At 43.0% G+C, this 21,030-nt stretch overlaps 1 protein-coding gene across 1 annotated transcript in view; it reads left to right on the top strand.

Moving 5' to 3' along the window:
* The window catches only part of DLGAP1 (DLG associated protein 1), a 621,409-nt gene that overhangs the window by 163,794 nt on the left and 436,585 nt on the right, over positions 1–21,030 (top strand). Inside the window, exon 4 of the mRNA XM_086965589.1 lies at positions 5,197–5,437. Coding sequence (XP_086821715.1) covers positions 5,197–5,437 — 241 coding nt within the window. The remainder of the gene's footprint in view (positions 1–5,196; positions 5,438–21,030) is intronic.

The raw sequence follows: 21,030 nt of genomic DNA on the forward strand, positions 1-21,030 counted from the left end.
GCTGGATCCTTGCTCCACTGGCTGAACACATCTTGTATTCAACATCTGACTGGGATTGGCACAGCTAACAGGCTGCAAAATGGATGCCCTTTAATGTATTGCTTTTCTTGGGCACACTCATTGCTTACTACTTAAATCTCCTGACCTTAATATACCTAAATCAGCTTAAAGAAACACTCCACAAGTTACCAGGCGAAACAAGAGAGAGGTCGTGGTAAACAGCAAGGCAGAAGCAGAAGACACAGTAATGATATCTGAGGGATCTGGACAATGTTAGCCAAATAAGAGGAATTTATGGAAGGAAATAAAACAGATATTGCAGCTCCTGGCTTGGCCATTCTTATCTCTCTCCCTGTCCTTGCTTTCTGGTCTGGTCTCAGGCAGTTATGGGATCTGTGGCAGGAACTGAAGTGTACTGGACTCTACTGGAGTGTACTGGAGTCTAGGACCACTGTTTTATTTTCTCTAGTTTACGCTTTTTGATATTTCCCTACACTGTCAGCATCATTTTGGGTTCTATGGGATTGTATTGTATTGGGGATTTATAAAGCGCGTGGCTACCCAACAAGGTTCTCTCGGGGCTGGACAGGGCAGCAGACAGAGCCATAAACTGCTAAAACAACAGACCCAAGCTAGAGATGGGATGATTAAGATTGGGAAAAGGTGTCATATGTGATGACACTTCTGCTATACATGGCATTTTGACAAATTGACATCTGGGCAGTTTTTTGGGGGACAAGCTGAGGGTCTGTTAAAGGGTTATCAGTGGAGTCGAACTTTACTGTTTTTATGTATTATTTGCAATAGGCGTATAATTATTGATTGAAAACTAAAAAAGTTAAGATTTTCTGTAAAATAAGGAGAAAGGACAGCGCCAGGCTATGCCAGTAAACATCCTATACACAGACTAAACCAGAAAGGGAGCTGACAACCAAAGCTCATTGGGCCTTCCCTCAGTGAAAAGGACATGAAAACAAAAACTTGTGAAATATCATGAAGTCATGGGCTCACGTGATCTCCATATCACAGTTTCATCTGAGGGAAGCTTAATAGATGCTTGAAACTTGGACCTGAGTTTCAGGACATCAAAGAAGATCACCAAGTGAGGTCCACCTGAATTTTATCATAGCCCTTGACAATGTTTCAATTATGCTATGTTGCTTCGTAATGGTGATGTGGCTTAAGACTGGACTAGGCGAATGAAGATAATGGGTGCTCATGTGTAGAGCTCAAAATCAGGAAAGGACAGGCTGATGAGTGATGCAAATTAGGTCATTCAGTAAATATTATTATAGCATTTGGAACAACACTGCAGTGCCTGTAAAGGAAGATACATTGTTCTTAAGAGGACTGTCCATTAAAATATATGTATTGCACAGTCTTACCCATGGGGGTAGCAAAGGGCTTTCCCTGAACTCAGAAATTATGATCAAACATTCTCTGAGAACTTGGGTACAACTGGGTAATCCTGAATATGTGAGTTTTTAAGTCTTAAGTGAAAGAGAGCAGGTTTGTATTGAGCGGTAGATGCTCAGGTAGGCAGTTCCAAAGATTTGTGGCTTGATAGGAGTTTTGGTGGAGTATTTTTGACTTTTTTGCTTATTCCATTTCAAGGAGTGAGCCTAATTTATTTATACTTGTTCTCAGTCCTTGATATCTCAGTGGCGACCTCCGGTGGACTGGCGTGCCCATCAAGAGAAGTCAGTGTATGAGGTCAGCGGTTTCCTCCCCCCCCCATAATATTACAAAATATGGACCAAGTTGTGGGGGAGTTGGGTGGGGACCCATTATAATAAGACTGACACTGCACTTGTTATCTGCCTGGTATGTGGGATTCTTTGGGTGCTGTGCTACTTGCTTTATTAAATAGTGATTGTGACATACCACTTGATCTGAATGTAACCTTTTGTATTGTGCTGAAATCAATACAATTGTGTTGTAAAGAATACATGAACAGATGACAGGATACTTCTGGTTGGTTATAAGTAGATTTAATGCAAGACACAGCTGAATACAATCCTCGCCAGCTGACCAGACCACACCAACTGACACTCATGGAATTCTCCAGGTAGAAGTCAGAACATACATAGGCATTGTGGTAGAGAGGGAACAAGAAAACACAAAGAAAGGACTAAGACAAAAGACAAGCACATTACATGAAGAATCAATGTACAACACATCTCCCTCCTTTATAGAAAAGAAAAGAAATAAAGGAAAACAAAGATTACAATACAAGAGACTGCAACAACAGCCACAAAGACAAAAGAGAATTCAGAGACACAGGATGAAAAGAGAAGAGTGAGATGAAACAAGACACTCTATCAAGACATGGGTACATCCCATCCTCGTCGCCAAAATGTTGTAAAGAATACATGAACAGATGACAGGATACTTCTGGTTGGTTATAAGTAGATTTAATGCAAGACACAGCTGAGTACAATCCTCGCCAGCTGACCAGACCACACCAACTGACACTCATGGAATTCTCCAGGTAGAAGTCAGAACATACATAGGCATTGTGGTAGAGAGGGAACAAGAAAACACAAAGAAAGGACTAAGACAAAAGACAAGCACATTACATGAAGAATCAATGTACAACAAATTGTTTATCCCAAAAAAAGAATCAGTCTTCCTGTGATGTACAGTGTGTTTTTCAGATCTATATTAAAACCATAGCCTAGAGCTTTGTGGGTAGTGCACGCTTTTGAAGTAGATTCTAGATGCCATGGGCAGCCAGTGAAAATCCCTCAAAACGGAAGTCATATGATCTACTTCCTTTCGCCTTTGACAAGGTGTCCTCCTGTATGGAGGTTGGCTTGCCAGTGTAGCGAGGGCAGATTTGGACTGCCTCTCCATCATGTTAGGACTCTATGATGTGCAATGAAGTTGATAACCGAAAGAGGATGGGAAACGGACCACAATTAAAGAATTTGTAGAGTGGTCAGGGGTTTGCCAAGCAAAATGCAAGAGTCAAATAGAAAGTCTGGCATTCACCAAAATAATTAAACCCTGGGAATGTGCGAAAAAAGATGCACTTTTCCAAGAGAGACGTAACAAGGAGAAATATCTGTTTCTTCCTCTTTTTGAGTGGGCTCCATTTTGCAGCAGAAATAGAAAGAGGATTATGCTTCAGGGGATTGGTTTTGTGCAGGAAGGTGCCCCCTTCCTGCAACAAAAAAAAATCCTGCATGCAATGGAGGCACCCTTGCACCATGGTGCAAAGGTGCCTGCATTGGTGCTAAGCTGCCATAAGGGCGCCAGTGCAGGGGAAAAGGCAGGAATGCACCACATTGACTTAAATACGGTGCATTCCTGCCCTTTTCCTGTCACGCAACACAGAAAGGTGATTTGCTGCGCTTTTGGCCGCCATAAGTGTGGCAGGGTATACTCAGACGTGAGTCCCTTGCTCACTTTGCCACTGGATTCAAGCAAGCCGGGCTGAAGAAGGCTGGAATGCCAGAAACCGGTCCTCGGAAGCTTGTTTCCGGTCCAGGGAAGACATGGCTTGGCAGTTCGGGCTGCACTGTTCCCATGAGGCACGGGGTCAGACTGATTTGCATATAGCCATGTCTGAACTGGGGTGGCAGAGTGGGCTAAAGAACGGTGATGGATTAAACCCAGATCTCTTGACTGGGTGTGAATGTCTGATTGATTCAGAAGCTCCGTCCATCACCAACCCCTTTTGTACCGCTTTTGGCCGCCATAAGTGTGGCAGGGTATACTCAGACGTGAGTCCCTTGCTCACTTTGCCACTGGATTCAAGCAAGCCAGGCTGAAGAAGGCTGGAATGCCAGAAACCGGTCCTCGGAAGCTTGTTTCCGGTCCAGGGAAGACATGGCTTGGCAGTTCGGGCTGCACTGTTCCCATGAGGCACGGGGTCAGACTGATTTGCATATAGCCATGTCTGAACTGGGGTGGCAGAGTGGGCTAAAGAACGGTGATGGATTAAACCCAGATCTCTTGACTGGGTGTGAGTGTCTGATTGATTCAGAAGCTCCGTCCATCACCAACCCCTTTTGTACCGCTTGCTGCGCTGCACTGCATGACAAGTTCATAAATATTCTCCCATGTCTAGAAATCACAATCATACATTATTCCTTGACCACACATTATTCCTTAAGCACACTCCTGCTCAACTATATCATTTCATATTACAAAAGGTTGCAACAAATTACATCACCTTTTCAAACCACTACACAGACACACACAACATGCCCATATAGCTAGACAACAACACACCACAACAGAACTCTCACCTCCCCTTCAACCTTACAACCTATTAAGTGTATTTGCAAACCTCACTGCCTGGAACTCTCTGTCCCATTCAATACCACACGCCCCCACAATTCATCCTGTTACACAACACCAGACAGAATCACACCGCAACAAACTGCAATACTTCTCAGCACTCCATCCATTTAACCTCAAGACCTAACCATACTGCATGGTAGTTTTCCCATGTAACTCTATTGCATCTTATAACCCTCGCCACCAGTAAACACCAGACCTCTTACATTACTATAACCAAAACATGCTGTATGGAACCACACCGTCGGTGAGACATAAGGGAACAACCTTACTGGAACAAAACTCAACATCCCAGTGCCCATAGGTTTGGCTAGGGTGGTTTTTGGGCTAGGGTGTCACATAGCCGGGTGAGTCACTTAGGCAGGTCAGCCACTTGCGTGGAAGTTATGTGTGCTTTTGGGTGACAACATAAACGTGAGTAGGAGAACACAAGAGAAGAATCACTAAAATTGGGGAGAGTCTGGGCTAGGGAGTATCAGAAACAGATTTGGTTCTGGCCATAGGGCGAAGATGGGCCAGGACAGCTCCAGACTAGGAGTTTTTACAGCTTGAACCTCAACAGAGTGACAATCGGGGGAAAGCCACATCACCACATGTAGCACATCATAACTAGAGAGAAGCCTATTCACTGACTCTACAGGAACTTTTATGTCAAGCTGTTGTGTCGTGCCAAACCACTGGGTCCCACAGCAGACCTTTGTAGCTCAAGTAGCAATACGAAATATGATGAGTAAGTTGCAGTTGTAAGTGACAAGTCTGTTTTACAAAAGTTCCAATGACGGATGCATCGAAAAAGTTACAATATTGCAATGATGATGCAATTCTCAGTAGTAGAGCAGACCGGTTCTATAAATGTAATCAATCAAAATGCCCATTCTTTGCTTGCAGATGAGCGAGATGGAACTCAACGGTCAGTTTGAGTCCGTCTGCGAGTCCGTGTTCAGCGAACTGGAGTCGCAGGCTGTGGAGGCCTTGGATTTGCCCATGCCGGGCTGTTTTCGGATGAGGAGCCACAGCTATGTGAGGGCCATCGAAAAGGGCTGCTCCCAAGATGACGAATGTGTGTCACTGAGGTCTTCGTCACCACCACGCACAACGACAACAGTGAGGACCATCCAGAGCAGCACCGGTAAGTAAAGAGAGAAGAATGTGTGGTCCGGCATGGGGGGGCATGTGCACTGTCTGCGATGTCGTAGGTGCACTGTTGCTAGGAGTGTAAATTATGTTTGGACCATAAGTTCCATCCAGACGGCTCCAGGTGGATTCATAGTAGCGTAATACCGAAGCTCAAAGGAAGTACGTAGGGTTGGGTATGAAAGAAATTAGGGCTGACCAGGAGCAATGTAGCTTGTTCGGTTACATAACAAAGGGCCAGATGTAGGTAGGCTTTTACCGGTCGGTAACGGCCGAAATCGTCCGTTACTGACCGGTAATATCCTTTCCCTATGTAGGAGGCTTATTTACCGATTCGGTAAATTCCGAATCGGTAAATGTTGATTCGGTATTTACCAAATCAGTATTTACCGATTCGGTAAATACCGAATCAACATTTACAGATTCGGAATTTACCGAATCGGTAAATAAGATATAGGAAGCACTTGAAAGAGTGCTGCTGGCCTTTAAGAATTTGTTATTTACCACCAACTATTAGTTGGTGGTAAATAAGGAATTCCTATGTAAATGCATAAATGTGCATTTACACCTGTGCCATGTGACAGACATACATGCCCTTAGGGCATGAATGTATGCCACATGTGCACACCAACACTAATCAGGGGTGAAACAGGGTGTCAAAGTGACACCCTGCCACCCTTGACTCATTCACAATTTTATTGAATCGGTAATTACCAATTCGGTAATTGACAGTCATCCAGGCCCATAGGAATCAATGGCAAATACCGAATCGGTAAATACTGATTCGGTAAATACTGAATCTTACCGATTCTGTATTTGTTACCGAATTTTTATCTACATTGCAATTACCGATTTGAAAATACCGAATCTGTAAAATTCCGTATTTTCGAATCAGTAATTGTAAATTACCTACATCTAGCCCAAAGTGACTTCCATAAACTTTGTAATTTTTACTACACTGAATCTTGTTAGGCAGTAGAGGCTCAGTTCATGGAAAAAGTTGGAAAATTCATGTAGAAATCTCCACCTGACCGTATTCTTCCTAAGTATTTTAATTCACAAGTATTCCAAGGAGTGCAAATGAATAAGCTGCACCATGTACAGGTTACAAGTTGTATTCATGGTTTGGTCATTTGACTTTACCTCCGGAATCGTATTACCACAGAGTGGAGTTCTCTGGAGTTCTCCAAAGTGGACAGCTCCCTGTGCAAATGTAAGGGGTTTTCTAAAAACATTTCTCAGTGGGGAAACTATGTTTCCTCTTTGTGAAAGCACTTCCCCTACACCCGAAGCACATCGGGGTAAGTTCCACGCCCCTCCACAGCCTGGAAAGTGGTTTGTTACAGCCCTGCGCTGGAGTACATTTCTGATCCCTTCCAGGGTGGAAAAGGATAGATCAGAGTGTGTTTGTTTGTTTATTTGTGGGCATTACCAAACTTCCCAAACTAACCTCTCCATGGATAAATCACTCTCCTACCCCTTGAATGCGATTTGCAGACGGGGAGATCTCCGCTCTCACAAATGGGTTTACACCTACCAGGAATTCCTTAGTGATTTCCTGGCAAGCATAAAAAAGGTAGATTTGTCTGTACACATAATTTACCTTTGTGAATAGGCCTCTATGTGAATGGCATAAAATTAGCAACAGTACACTCACTTGTGCAATGGTGATGGGGTCTAACCTTACAAACTGCTTGAACATTGCCTTCCCCACAAAGGCAACATACTCCACTTCTTGGGGTAGAATATAGCAACTGTATTTTCCATCAAACAAGGTGGTATAGCAACCACTGCAACCGTTAACTTTGCACAATACACAATATAGCCAAATACATAGCAACCCTGAACATGAAATTGCGCGTATCCTATTTACATTCTCTATGGGGACAGCATAGTCCAGAGAGACCAGATAACAAAGTTATACATCAAACATCCATGACATCTCTAGCACATTAGTTCCTCCAGGGGCGTTACGTGACTCTTAGTCACACCACACATAATCCTTGGGGGAACCGAGGTAGAGCAAGAAGTGTAGGGCCATTAGAAGGACCTATTCCAACCAGCCTCACCCCTGAAAGCATCTCCTGATGGAGATGGCAACTAGGCAATCTAGTGCCCTCAACAATCAGTGCCTTTATTCGGGCACAATGGACTCTAATGTAACTACAGGCATTTTGCGTGATCTCCATTCGCTCAAGGTTGAACAACGGATGAAATTTAAGGTTCTATGCTATATGCAAAAGATTACGCTGGGCACTGCTCCCGACTATCTGTGCTCTTTAGCCCAAGCTTATCTTCCTTCACGTCTACTTTGTTCCACGTCCCAAGCCAACTTCTTAGTCCCTAGATTCAGACTCTCACGCATTGGTGGACGCTCTTTCACGTACCTGGCCCCAACACTGTGGAACTCTCTTCCTCCCACACTTCGCCACAAAATTTGCCACAAAAGCTTCCGCAAAGGTCTTAAGACCTGGCTTTTCAATCAGTAACTAGATTGTTCATTTCCGCCTGCTTTCTGTCCTGTGCGCCGGGAAACCTCTGGGTAGCTGTGCGCCCTATAAATTTAATTTAATAATAATAATAATAGCCATGTTGGGGTGGAGAGGTAGCAAAATTCTGTCTGAGACCTATGTGTGGCAGCACATCAGGGTAGAAAGAGGGGGCTACCAAGTGACAGACCACTTTTAAATCTCCTTGACCCTACCCCATTCCCTGCGTTGCATACCCCATGATTGCTTCTGGTCTGACTCATGACCCACTTCCTCCAGCCCCCACCCCTCCAAAGTGGAATGACTAATGACGCCCACCCGCAAAATGTGATGGGCTCTTTGCCAAGAATACAAGTTATATTATTTTATGTTATGCTTTGTGTTTTTGTAAAGCTCACTTTGAATGCGCTCGCAGTCGGATTTTTATGATTCTGTCTTTTTGTGATTAGCACCTAAAGAGTATATATGGAAGCACCTTTTAATTGCTTATTTGCTCTTGGACCTATAATGTTTACAATTTTTGCACTTTGATATTTCTTGAATGCGCTTGTAGCTGGATTTTTATGATAATGTCTTAGGCAATTTTTGTGATTAGCACCTAAAGAGTATATAGAAGCACCTTTTTATTGCTTATTTGCACTAGGACTTATAATGTCTACAAATTTTGCACTTTGACATTTCGATAGCTATTGCACTATGTCGTATAATTTGTATAGTTTTTATTGCACATCCGTGGGAATCCGATTTTCAGATGTTGTTTGACTTGCGAATTTTTAAAACTTGTGATATAATAAGTGCAATTGCGGTATCAATGTTCTAGTGTGACATGTAACTATAGAAATAATCATTCTTTTATGTGTACATAGTTGTATATTAATTGGTGAATAATGCAACTGTTTTTTTATTCATGAGTTTATTGTTTTTAATTGCAATGATTGTTGGTAATTGAGCAATAAAGAACTGCTTACTTTGTAAAGCTCACTATCACCTGTGAGGGTATCCTAGTGCTCAGCAGGTGTGTGTGCCTAGTGCTTCTGGTTCGTTTGTAGCCTTGTAGTGAGTTACCTGGGGAACACGGCTTAGAGGGTATTCCCATAGTACGACTTGCTGGTTTCTAGGGTGCGAGTGACAGTTTTTCTTGCTTGGGAGCAATTTGAAGATCTTCCTTCTTTAGCATCTTCAGGGTCTGGCAGCAGGATGCACTGACGGCGTTGACTTGTGCAGTCATGTCCATTGTTGCTGTTGAGGAGTATTCTGAGGTACCTGGAGTGGGTGCTGGGAGTGAAGATGGGTCCAAATTTCTTCATTCGTGAGGTGTTCTTGACAAAGATCCCTACTTCTGTTTTGTCAGTGTTGAGCTTGAGTCAGTTGGCTTTCATACAATTAGCAACTTCCCTAATGCAGGGTGTAAACTTGTTTCTTGTGTCTGGGTCTTGTTCCGAGAGGGAGAGTACGATTTGCATGTCATCGTCCTAGGAGATGATGTTGAAGTCATGTGCGTGAATTACGTTGGCCGGTGGGATCATATATGTATTAATAAGGGTGAGGCTGATTGATTAACCTTGAGGCACTCGGCAGACGGGTTTTTGAGCGTCTGAGGAATTAAGTGCCAGTCTGACAGCTTGAGTTCTATCTGTTAAAAAGAAGCAGATCCAGCGGAAAGCGGGTCCTTGTATGCTGATCTCGTGCAGGCACCTGAAGTGAGTGTGAGACTGTGTCATAAGACGCTGGAAAGATTATGCTACCAGTCAGAAACCACCATTTGTATATCAATGCAAGTATATCACTATCATTTGTTTGATGCTTTAGGAAAGAATGTATTAAGAAATAGTGTGCAGCATCTGAGTCACGTCGCCACAGTACCACATTTTCATGAGACACACATGAAACATGCTTGAAGAGGAAGAAAAATGTGTGTACTTTGCTTGCCTGGGGAGCCTTCTCTGAATGTGCCTTCATGTATCCATATGTTTGCTTAAAACACTAGCAACTTGAGTCCTTAATTGCATGGAACGAAGCCAAATAGGCTCCCATATGCCATCTGCCATTTTTGCAGTGGCAGTTCTTTTTTCGTCATTATCTTGATCTCAGAGTTGCTGGTCGGACACTGAGTGATATATCTATCACAGAACTTAGATTTCCCTCCGTCAGCCATTTCCGCTCTCTAAATGGATATTATTTGCGCTGTTTTGTGCAATAGATATTATTTGCGCAGTTTTGTGGCAAGAAACGTGCATACCTTGATACACTTTGATGCAGTTATTTTTCTTCATTTACCTCAGACTATATTTCCATATGTTACCTTTCTTCCAGTTATGTGCACAGTTTACCAATGAACTCCAGTCCCACCAACACATGTTAGGGTTTACAATTGGGTAGCTGGGCCTGAGCACATTCTTAATTGTTCTCCCCTTATGGTACATGACACTTGGATGTTGACATCCAAAAACGTTATCTTCTCTCTTTACTGAATATAAGAGTGAACCTCTTGTTATTGTCATTTTATGTACATTTCCAAATAAATCTTGGAGCTTATTTTCATTGCCTATCCAGATCAATACCACCCTGTCAATTAAGCTTCCCCGGTACTTGATTCTATCATTCCATCCAGAACCACCTGAGCTCCAGATCTGCTGACCCTCAAACCATCTCATAAAGAGGTTTTCATATAAGAGTTCAGATCTGGAGCCTATGACAGCTCCTTGTAGTTGTCTGTACCAAGCTTCATTATGCAGAACAGCATTATTTCCCAATATTAATGTTATCTTATCCAAAATTATCTCTGATTATTCCGTTTACTTAGCTGGTCTGCTATTCAAAAAGTACCTTGAAGCATGTAATCTCCAATCTTGGGTAATATTAGTATATAAAGACACCACATTCATGGTAAGTAGCATCATGTCACCAACTCCCAAGCAATATCTTTCCTCATATTTAATACATGTTTAGTATCTTCAATATAGGAAAGGATATCCCTAATGAAAACTCTCAAAACACACCCACATAATAAGATAACCTTTCTGTTGGTGACCCAATTTTCGATATAATGGGTCTGCCCGGTGAGAAAGGCATCCCCTTGTATACTTTCAATCCACTCCCCCACTCTCAAATAAATCTCCTTACTTATACTGGGAATGAGGTTCTTGTCAAGTCTCAAATTACACTTGGGACCTGTAAGTCGAATAAAACCCCCATTTTCATTACCTGATCTGTTCATCACGATAATTTCTATTTTTATTTATCAACTGTCCAAACTCAAACTAATATTAATCCCCAAGTTCGCAAGTAAAGTCTCTAAAGCATTCAAATCACTCTCACTTTCAGTAACTGAAAGTAACATGGCAGTATCCTGGACATCCTGTGACTCCTGCTATATGGTTTTGTTATAGAACTGTAAAACGGGGGCACATGGGTAAATTACTTATAGCACAATGTATGTGGTGTAATATTTTTTTGAATGTTACATGATAAATCACGTGGTTTGGGTGGGTTTAGTCTGTCTATGTACAGATAGAGAAATGTTGATGTATTATATTGTTTCCATCCCTGATGAAGTCAGTTTTGGCAAAACAAGTGTTGGCTAGTGTGGAGTAACAGTTAACTGACTAAGGAAGAATTGGAATATGAACAGTGAGTGGAACTCTTACCCTTGTACTACCTTGTGTGAAGAGGGTGTTTACAATGAATGATAGTTTATATACTCTGTGGAAAATGATCTTGTTGGTAGAGAAAAAAGATCGAACAATAAGGCAAGAAACAGTCAATCTCAGGGGATCTCGGACAACACTCAGCAGCTCTGATAGGAGAAGCGTGGTGAGTGAATTTCTGTGAAAGAGGTACAAAACTCACTGGCACCCTCTGGCAACAATAACTTATATTTTAATATAGACACAGGAGAGAATAATGGGGATCGGATCAAAAAGAACTGAATATAGGAAAAGGTCTCAGAAAAGCAGTTCTGAATTCTAAGAAACAAGAAGAGGACTGAAAGTACGTAGATCAAGGGATACTGAAATACACGACAAGGAATATGCATGCAAACAAGGAAAGGATTGGAATTATGCAGACAGAACTAGAACAACTGGAAAGAATATGCACACAAACAGAAATAGGACTAGAATTATGGAGACTGAACTACGAATACTGAGGTGCAACAGGGACAGATGAGCTTTAACAACAAAAAACATAAACCGAAAAGGTAAAGCAGCAATGTAGGTAACTGGAAAAAGATGTAATAAAGAATGCCCAAAGCACACAAAAACTAAGAGCAAACCTTAAAACAAAACAGCATGACATTACTGGTTCAATCAGAGTCTCAGCAGTAAAGATGGATGTGAGTCCGGCAAGTACTGAACTTATAGGGAATAGAGGTGTGGCGCAGCGGCCAGAGCGGATGACTCTGGCGCGTGGGGCTTATGGTTCGACCGCCGCCGGTAGTAAAGTTAGACTTTTGTCACTGTTTTGGTCCCAGTTAAACTTAAGACCAAAACTTAAGTTTAACTGAGACAAAAGTCTAACTTTACTACTCGTAAATGCCCTTACCGAAAGTCGTAAAGTTATACTTTCGTCTCAGTTTACCTTTGTGAATCGGGCCCCTTGTTTTCAGCATTGACTGCAAATTTGTTTTGTTGGTTACTTTACATGAGGAGACCTGGCCAAACATTTTTACTCAAGGAGCTTCTGTGAAAAATGTTTTTTTAGACCACTGACTTTGGGGCTCCTCATAAGGAGGATTTATTCATGAAAAATCCTGTTCTACTGGGACCTAGGTTCATCTGACCACAACACTCTATTGCTCTGTCTGGAGGATATATTCTGCTATATTATTTCCTTAGCTCCTTTCTCCTGGCCCCTCCTTTCCATCTCTCCTACCAACCTTAGAGCATTACAATGTTTTCAGAACTCTTTAAAACATTATACATCCCACCAGCATCAGTTTCCATAACACACAATTCTCCCCCACTTTCATACAGACCTTGAAAAGACTGATCAAAATTGTATATGCTATTTGGTCTTTCCCATTCCACCCAGTGTATGATTTGAAATGGGCCTCTTTGTGCCTTCAGTGGGATAATACCATACAATTATTAACTCGTTCCTTTGCTAGCTCTTTTTCTGCTTTGTAAGAATGTATGTTTAGTTTTCCATGGTGTCTTTTCACATTACTTGGATAATTTAGAGCATATATGATTGCCTGATTGCAACCAATGTAACAATAAGAATTCTTTTTTATAATTATTTGAGTTTGTGAGGTATATTTGTGTACAAACCCAATAGGCAACCCCAGAAGGCAGCGCCTCAACATATGACATTTTTGTTTTAATGAAAAATGTTTCATAAATTACTTAATGTATTTTTTAACGTCTCTGCCATAGACAGTTTTAGTTATTTAGTGGTCAAACCTTATGTTTCTAATGTACATAGAATTAGCTTTGGGGGGTCAGCCTCTTTCTCATTGCTGGATGCCTTTGTTGTCCATCTCAGTTGTCTCCTGTTGGTTCTAAGGGGTTCCTTAATATTCATGTGTTTGACTCACCCAGGAGCACTTCAGTCTAACAGTGTTCTGATTGGTTGCCATATCTTTACACTGCTGACATTGCTTGGATTAACAAAATGACTATATTCTCTCATTTTAAGTACTCCGTTAGAGTTCCTGTGTTTTCTTGCTCTCTCCCTGTGTGCTGCTTCTCCTTAACCTTCTCCCATATGTGCGCTCTTTGTGCTACTTTCTCTCCTCACACCGCCTACTTTTATTTCTAATAGTTCCTTTCCCAACCTGTTTCTCCCCTGTTGCTCCCCTGCTCCTTACTGCTTGTCACTTCCTTCTGCCCCCCCCACTTTAAATATTTATTTATCTATTTTACTTTTTGGTGCCTGTCGCAATGTTAGTGGTTGGTTATTCATCCTAAAATATGTTTTTGACAATTCCAAGAAGGCCGCCCACAAGTGTGCATGTGCAGTAGGCACTGAGGACTTGATTTGTATTATTTTAACAAAGCCATTGAAAGATGACAGCTATGGGTACACACACATTCACCTCAGCCATCTTTGAACTGGATTTAATAAAATATTACAAATAAATTTCAAGATGGCTGTTGTGATTGCATGTGCATTCATAGTGGCCATCTTTCAAAGGCATCTGTTAAAATATAACAACTGCCTCCAAAGATAGGTGCCCTGGGTGCGCCTGCATCCAAGGCCGCCAACCTTAAATGCATTTGGAATATTTTAGTAAATCCCATTCCAAGATGGCTGCCACAGATGAGTGTGCATTTGCAGATGCTATCTAACCTAAAAAATCATAAACAAGCCAGTAAGTTTCCTTGCTGAAACTTATTGGCTTTGCCCGTGCTTGCATTTGTCTTCACATTCAGGGAAATTGTATTGATGTGGTGAAGATCCAAAGACACTCCAGGAAATGATGTAGGTAATACGTTTTATTCTCAATAACAATTGCTCCCAACAGCAAACTGCCAAGGTCTCTAGTCGCTCAGAACCCACCAACATTCTAACCTGAACTCCCTTGGGTTCTGGAAGTTCCATGGAGCAGCTAACTAAGATACAGACTTGGGGGAACAAATGCTGAGATATACCAACTACCATATTTACTGGAAAGGCTAAATAAATAAGTAAAATATAAATATACAGAGATTACAAGTTCTCTTCAAATGTTTGCTTCCTTATTGAAAACTTTGTATAAATTGGGGCCAAAAAAATAAAGATTAACAAATTGCTGAAAAAAAGTAAAGTTGAACACTCTGATTCATAGTCCTGGACAAAACAAAGATATCCTAGGGCGAAGCTCTTGCACTTACTTGGCCCTTTGCCATTGGAGCTGAAACTAGAGATTGCTGAGTCTAAAACTTGACTCTCAATCTAGGCGCATTAAGAAGAAAGAGATGCCACTCTATCAAAAAGATGTAGGCATGAATGGTACACTTATACACTTTAACCCACACACTGTAAGATAGGTCAGTGTGGTAGTAAGCTGTGCCACAGGACCTAATACAAGTAAAGAAATGGGACCCTGCTAACAGTCCGGTAAAAAAAAAGGCACATAACCGTGGTCCAGAGAACCTGCCTACGCCCATAAGCCCCGGTGCATTGTATCTGTTGCACTATTGAGGCCTACACCCCTAAGATGATTGGCTGTAATTGCCATTGGTTGAAATGTTATACACCATGCAGACATTTTGTGTTAATATTCCCGCCCATTTCAGTAATTTTCGACATTTCATCATTACAAATTACTCTTGAGGGCGATTGTGTCAAATACATTAGAATTTATAAGATTGCGGCATGGGGTATCTTGGGACCCTGTCCTTAATGGGTTGCTTTTTTAATGTCACTTCCCCGCCATTTAGGAAGAGGTACACAGTGAAATAGATCAACATGCCCGGGCTGTCAAATCGCTTCATGTCTTCTGGCTCCCTATGATTTATGCTATTGTTCATAGATCACCAGAGCTCTGTCCCTAGGCCCTGTCTGCTGCTAAGGTGCAAAATAAACAACTAAAAGAACACAGAGTTTTTTCTTTTCCTTTTCTAAGTTTCAAAGACAGACTGTAAAAATTGTTACAAAATGTTAAATGGAACCAAACTGAACTGCGAAAAGAATGTATATTTTGCTCTTATCACTCTAACGCTTTAAAAAAATGTGTAACTGATGTTTTTCCTAATAGTCGACCTGGAAAATTAAATAAACAGTCCAAAAAGGTGATAAACGTTGAATAATCAGATGTATTTCAGTGTGAAATGATGGCATGTTTAAAGTATTTTATATAGAGCGCCTAAAGCATTTTTATTGTAGCACAAGCATTTCCAGTAACTGTAATTAGAAAGTAATTGGGCGTGCGGTCTTGCTAAGACCAACATAGGTTGTGTGGAAGAAAAGGCGTAGAACAGTGTAATTGGGGCAGTAGTACAGGCCACACTGCACAGGTGAAACTCACAAACCAGGTATTTTTAACATAAAGTACACAGGATTAAATAATTTGCTCTGAAATACCGGAGTCTTTTTTCGAGTGCGCCAGCTGGTATTTGAGGAGGAGAGGGATGAATTATGGAGATCCACATCTAGGAAAAAGGTCACGGCTACTCTAAACCAGACTAAATTCTGGCTCATACATAAGGCATACTGGACCCCCGCCCGCCTAGCCTCCGTGGGAATCCGCGACAGCGATTCCTGCTGGAAATGCAACAAACAAAGGGGGGATCTCGCACACCTACTCTTTCATTGCACCAAGGTTAGGAAGTTCTGGAACATAATCGAAACACTGATAAACGACATCACAGGGGAAGCCATACAACTAGACTTTCACAGCCTAACACTGGGGTTTACGTCTCCCTCAATCACAACCAAAGAAGAGAGAGACCTCATTGACTTACTGCTGACAGCGGCAGTCAAAACAGTATTGAATAACTGGAAAGACACAGGGAAAGCCACGCCTAGAGCTTGGCTCAACTGGGTCACATTCCTAAGGGGGGCGGACAACATAACAGCGATACACTCACCCAAAACACACAGGCAGTTTCTTTCCCCCTCTTTTTTTCTTCTCTTCCTCCCATGTATATGTTGTGCTCCATGTAAATATATCTTTTTTTTTCAATAAAAAATTACTGAAATAAAATTAAAGGCAAGGCAAGGCAAGGCAAAAAAAAAAAAAAAAAAAGCAGGTCTTCGCGTTCAGTCTCATAACTTAACTAGTAGGCCGTATCGCAGGGAGGCCTCAGAGTGCTTTATTGGTGTGCGCGAGCAGTGGATTTGTAGAAGCGAATGCATGACGTGCAAGGAGATATGGGTAAGTTTAGTAGCGGCCGGATTGGCTCGTGGGTGGAGGGGTGCACACGGTCACTTCAGGAGAGGGGGCTGCGCAAGGAGAGGGGGGGCAATAATAAAAACAAAAAAAATTTAAACCTACCTTTCCCTGGCCCGTGCCCCGCGTCTTCACTGCTCCTGCTTTTCTGCCTCTGAGGGGAACAGGAAGCAGGCAGCCAGGCTCCCTCCCCACAGCCAATCATAACACACCAGTGGAGCATTATGTTTGGTCGGGAGGCCGCCCACTCAGGGGCTGAAGGGGATGGCATGTTCTCCATGCAGGCTGCATGGAGAAGGGCAGAGTGCCCATGACTGGTTTGGGTGGCCCGAGGGGGCCAACCAAACAGTCTTTGCGCACTCAGGAGTGGGCAAACCACTCCTGCCCTGCCTTGCCCTGACCTGCCCAGAGAGCAGGGCAGCTCCGCCCGCCCACAATGAGCAAAGAAACATAAAATGGTAATAACCAAAAGTTATTACCATTTTATGTTTCTGCTTCTCGCACTGCAAGAAAGCAGTGGGGTGACGCTCCTCCACCCTAGTGGAGGAGCCGCCCCTGGGTAATATTCAAAGCATTGTTGACACAGAAGGGCAAAATGGGGGTCAGTTCTCAGGAGTGGGAAAACCACTCCTGCCCTGACCTGCCCTCCTCAGAGAGCAGGGCAGCTCCGCCCGCCCACAATGGGCAAACAAACATAAATTGGTAATAACCAAAAGTTACCGATAGGGGCCTGGATAGGAGCCTTAAAAAAATGGGGGAAGGCGGAGGAGGAGGTATTGCGGGACGAGGAGGTAAAGGGTACTCGCAAACATCCCATCTCTCTCGAATGGGCACAACTACTGCACACCTTACACACGAAACCACCCCTGAAAACGAACCAGCAAACACCCAACCCCAGGTCTCGCACACGCCCCCTTTAGGGCCCAACGTAGAAACCTTGGGGTCGGAGAACGTAATTATGTTCCCACTACCATAGGAAGCATACCTGCACGTCCCCCGGTCATTGTAAAAATACTCGATCAGAACTGTTTCACACCCTGGCCCCTCCTCCCTTCATGAAGGAACATATGTTACTGAACAATCACACTGCAAGGAGACAACACCACCACCCACACCGTTGATCATACCCAACTGAAATTTGTAGACTCTCTGCCGCCCCCACCCAATTCTCACCCCAACAGTTACAGGTTCAAAGTTCTGCACTAGAAGTTATGGTTTTAGTTTGTTGGGAACGTACTCAATCAAGAACGGACACATCACGCAGTGAGTGAACAGGCACACACAAGCAGTGGGGTAGCATAGGTCCATCGACAGCAAACACACCCTCAACCTATACTGTAATGGCCACGAATGAGTAACAGCGGGAGGGCACACCCTCCACATGACACTCCCCACTGTTGGGCGATTGTAATAGATGAATGTTGATGGCACAAACAATTGTTAACCTGAGCCAGCTCCACGCCTTAATACAATTGTAATAACGTGTCTAACTAAAGTGTCAAGATGTATGAACTTGCTTATTAAAAACCTCAATAAACAAATTAAAAAAAAAAAAAGTTATTACCATTTTATGTTTTGGCTTTCTCGCACCGCAAGAAAGCAGTGAGGCGAGGCTCCTCCACCCTAGTGGAGGAGCCGCCCCTGGGTAATATTCAAACTATTGTTGACACAGAAGGGCAAAAGAAGGGTCGGTACCTCTGTGTCTTCTGACGTGCTGGCTGTGAAACAGATACTAATCCGACTCCCAATTCCTGAACAACAATTTCTCGGGGAAGGGTGGCTGGTTGCTGTAAGAGGCAGGCCATGTGCCAGGTGCTGGACCCCAGTCGCGTACCGAATCCCCCGCTTTAGCAGCCTAAGCGGGGTGTACTGGGCCCCATGAGCTGGTGAACTCACTGCCTCTAAAATATTCATTATTAATGGGCAGGGGCGCCTGGCACGGCTTGCGATGGGGAGCAAGTGCGTGTGGGACGGTGTGGCCACCGGCTGCATTAAAAAAAAAAATATATATATATATATATATATATATATATATATATATATATATATATACATACATATATATATATATATATATATATATATATATATATATATATATATATATATATATATATATATATATATATATATATATATATATAAAACTTACCTGACCCCTTTGGTTTATCAAGCAGAAGAGTTAGGGGGATAAAATCATAGCGTATGCGGACGACACTCAGCTGCTATTCACCTGGAATGGCTCGGATCTGGACACCAACATCGCCCAGACGTGCCTAGCATCCGTATTCCGCTGGCTTGCACAGGCCCGTTTAAAGTGCAATGAGGACAAGTCAGAGGTCCTCTTGTACGGCCAGTTTCCTCCGGCCTTTCGACAATCCCTGTGGCCGCCGGATTTTCCTTGTCCTAACTCTGAGGGAGGCCCGGCAATAAACCTAGAGGTGTGGTTCAGTGAGGACCTTCGATTTGCTGATCATGTCAGGAAACTTACGGGTGTTTGCTTTGGCACCCTCTGAGCTCTGAGAAGGTTCTTTCCATTGCTCCCCAGAGAGGCCAAGGAGACGCTAACCCGTGCCTTGATTCTCTCCCGCCTCGATTTTGCCAATGCCTTGTTCATTGGCATTCCGGGGTATTTGCTGAAAAAACTGCAAATCATACAAAACGCTGCAGCTAGACTCGTGTTGAACATCTCCAGGAGGTCTAGTGTGCGGCAGCATTTGCCGGATTTGCACTGGCTGCCGGTGGCACAAGGGGTACAATTTAAAGCCCTTATCCTTTCGCACAGAGCCCTTCATGGCCAGGGTCCTGTGTATCTTAGGAGGCGCTTTACTCTGTATGTGCCCAATCGATCTCTGTGGTCTGCTTCCCTATGGGGGATGGTTATTCCTCGTTTCCGCAGATCACGCTTGGGAGGCCAGTCGCTCTCTGTCAAAACTGCAGCGGCCTGGAATGCTCTCTCCTCTAATCTGCAGCTCATGCAAGATTTTCTTCTTTTTAAACAACATCTAAAGACGTATTTGTTCAGTCAGTCTGGATAATGGTTCCAGCTCGCTTCAGCCCAGCTCACTTCCGCGCCAGGACACTCCAGAGTATGTCTGCCTGCTACAAGTTCTTTATAACATAACATAACATAACTGGTTCCCGAGTCTTCTTTCCTGCTCGCCTGTGTCCGACTGGTTGGAAAAGGAAGCAGGCAGTCAGTCTCCCATCCCTAAGCCCATCACAATGCTTCAATGTAGATTTGTGATAGGTCTGAGCGCCGTAACACAGCGCTCAGCAAGGGTCTTTAGTGGTGGGCATTACAGTCTGCATGGAGAACAGGTGAATGCGCATGACTGGTTTGGGCGGTCCAAGACGGCTGACCAAACAGTCATTGCGCACTAAGGAGTGGGCAAACCACTCCTCTCCAGTCCTGCTGCTCCCTAAGCAGAGCAGCCCCACCTGCCCCCGGCAAAAAAACCATAAAATGGTACTAACTAAAAGTTATTCCAATTTTATATTTTTGCTTCTCATACTGCGAGAAAGCAGTTGGGTGACGCTCTTCCGCCATAGCAGAGAAACCGCCCCTGTTTATGAGCCTCTTGTGTCTACATTTTTGCCAGAAAACGGTCATAAATAGCACCCTTACGAAATGTTATGTCAGAGGGCTGTATAATTTGACTGACAGGCACAGTAAAAAAGCAACAACAACAAAATTATGAAAATAGAGAACCACAGATAGGGGAATATGGAAAGTGTAAGGTAAGTTGCAGAGATAAAAACAAATGTAAAAATAAAGAAGCGAAAAAGAAAGATGAGTGGATGCAAATGGGAAATAAACAAAGAGAAAGGTGACCGAAAGGAAGAAAATATGAAAGGGAAGAAAGAAAGAAATGTGAAAGGTAGGATGAATAGGCGAAAGAAAGGCTGGATGAATTAATTGATGACAGGGAGAAAGGATGTATAAAATGCAAGGGAAAAATGCTAAACAGGCATGTTGATAAGGTGTCAAAAATCCAGGTCCACAGCCACAAAGAAAAGGGTTGTAGGCAGCCCAAAAGTCACCTGTAAAAATCACTGTCCTCTGTTAAGTCATGGAATCTTGCTTGGCTTCAGTCTGTCAGCCCGCCCTCTGGTGTTAGAAAAACTTTAACTTCAGCAAAGTCAGAATCCACCAAAAGAAAAAGAACCCAATTCATAAAAAAGGGGTTGTCCTCAGATCCAAAGAATTATAGGCTCATTAGTATGATGGACGTAGGGGCAAAAGGCTATGGAAAATTTGTCCTAAGAGAGCTCAAGGAAAGG

The sequence above is a fragment of the Lissotriton vulgaris genome, chromosome 4_1 (genome assembly GCF_964263255.1).
Source record: "Lissotriton vulgaris chromosome 4_1, aLisVul1.2, whole genome shotgun sequence".
NCBI classification, from domain to species: domain Eukaryota; kingdom Metazoa; phylum Chordata; class Amphibia; order Caudata; family Salamandridae; genus Lissotriton; species Lissotriton vulgaris.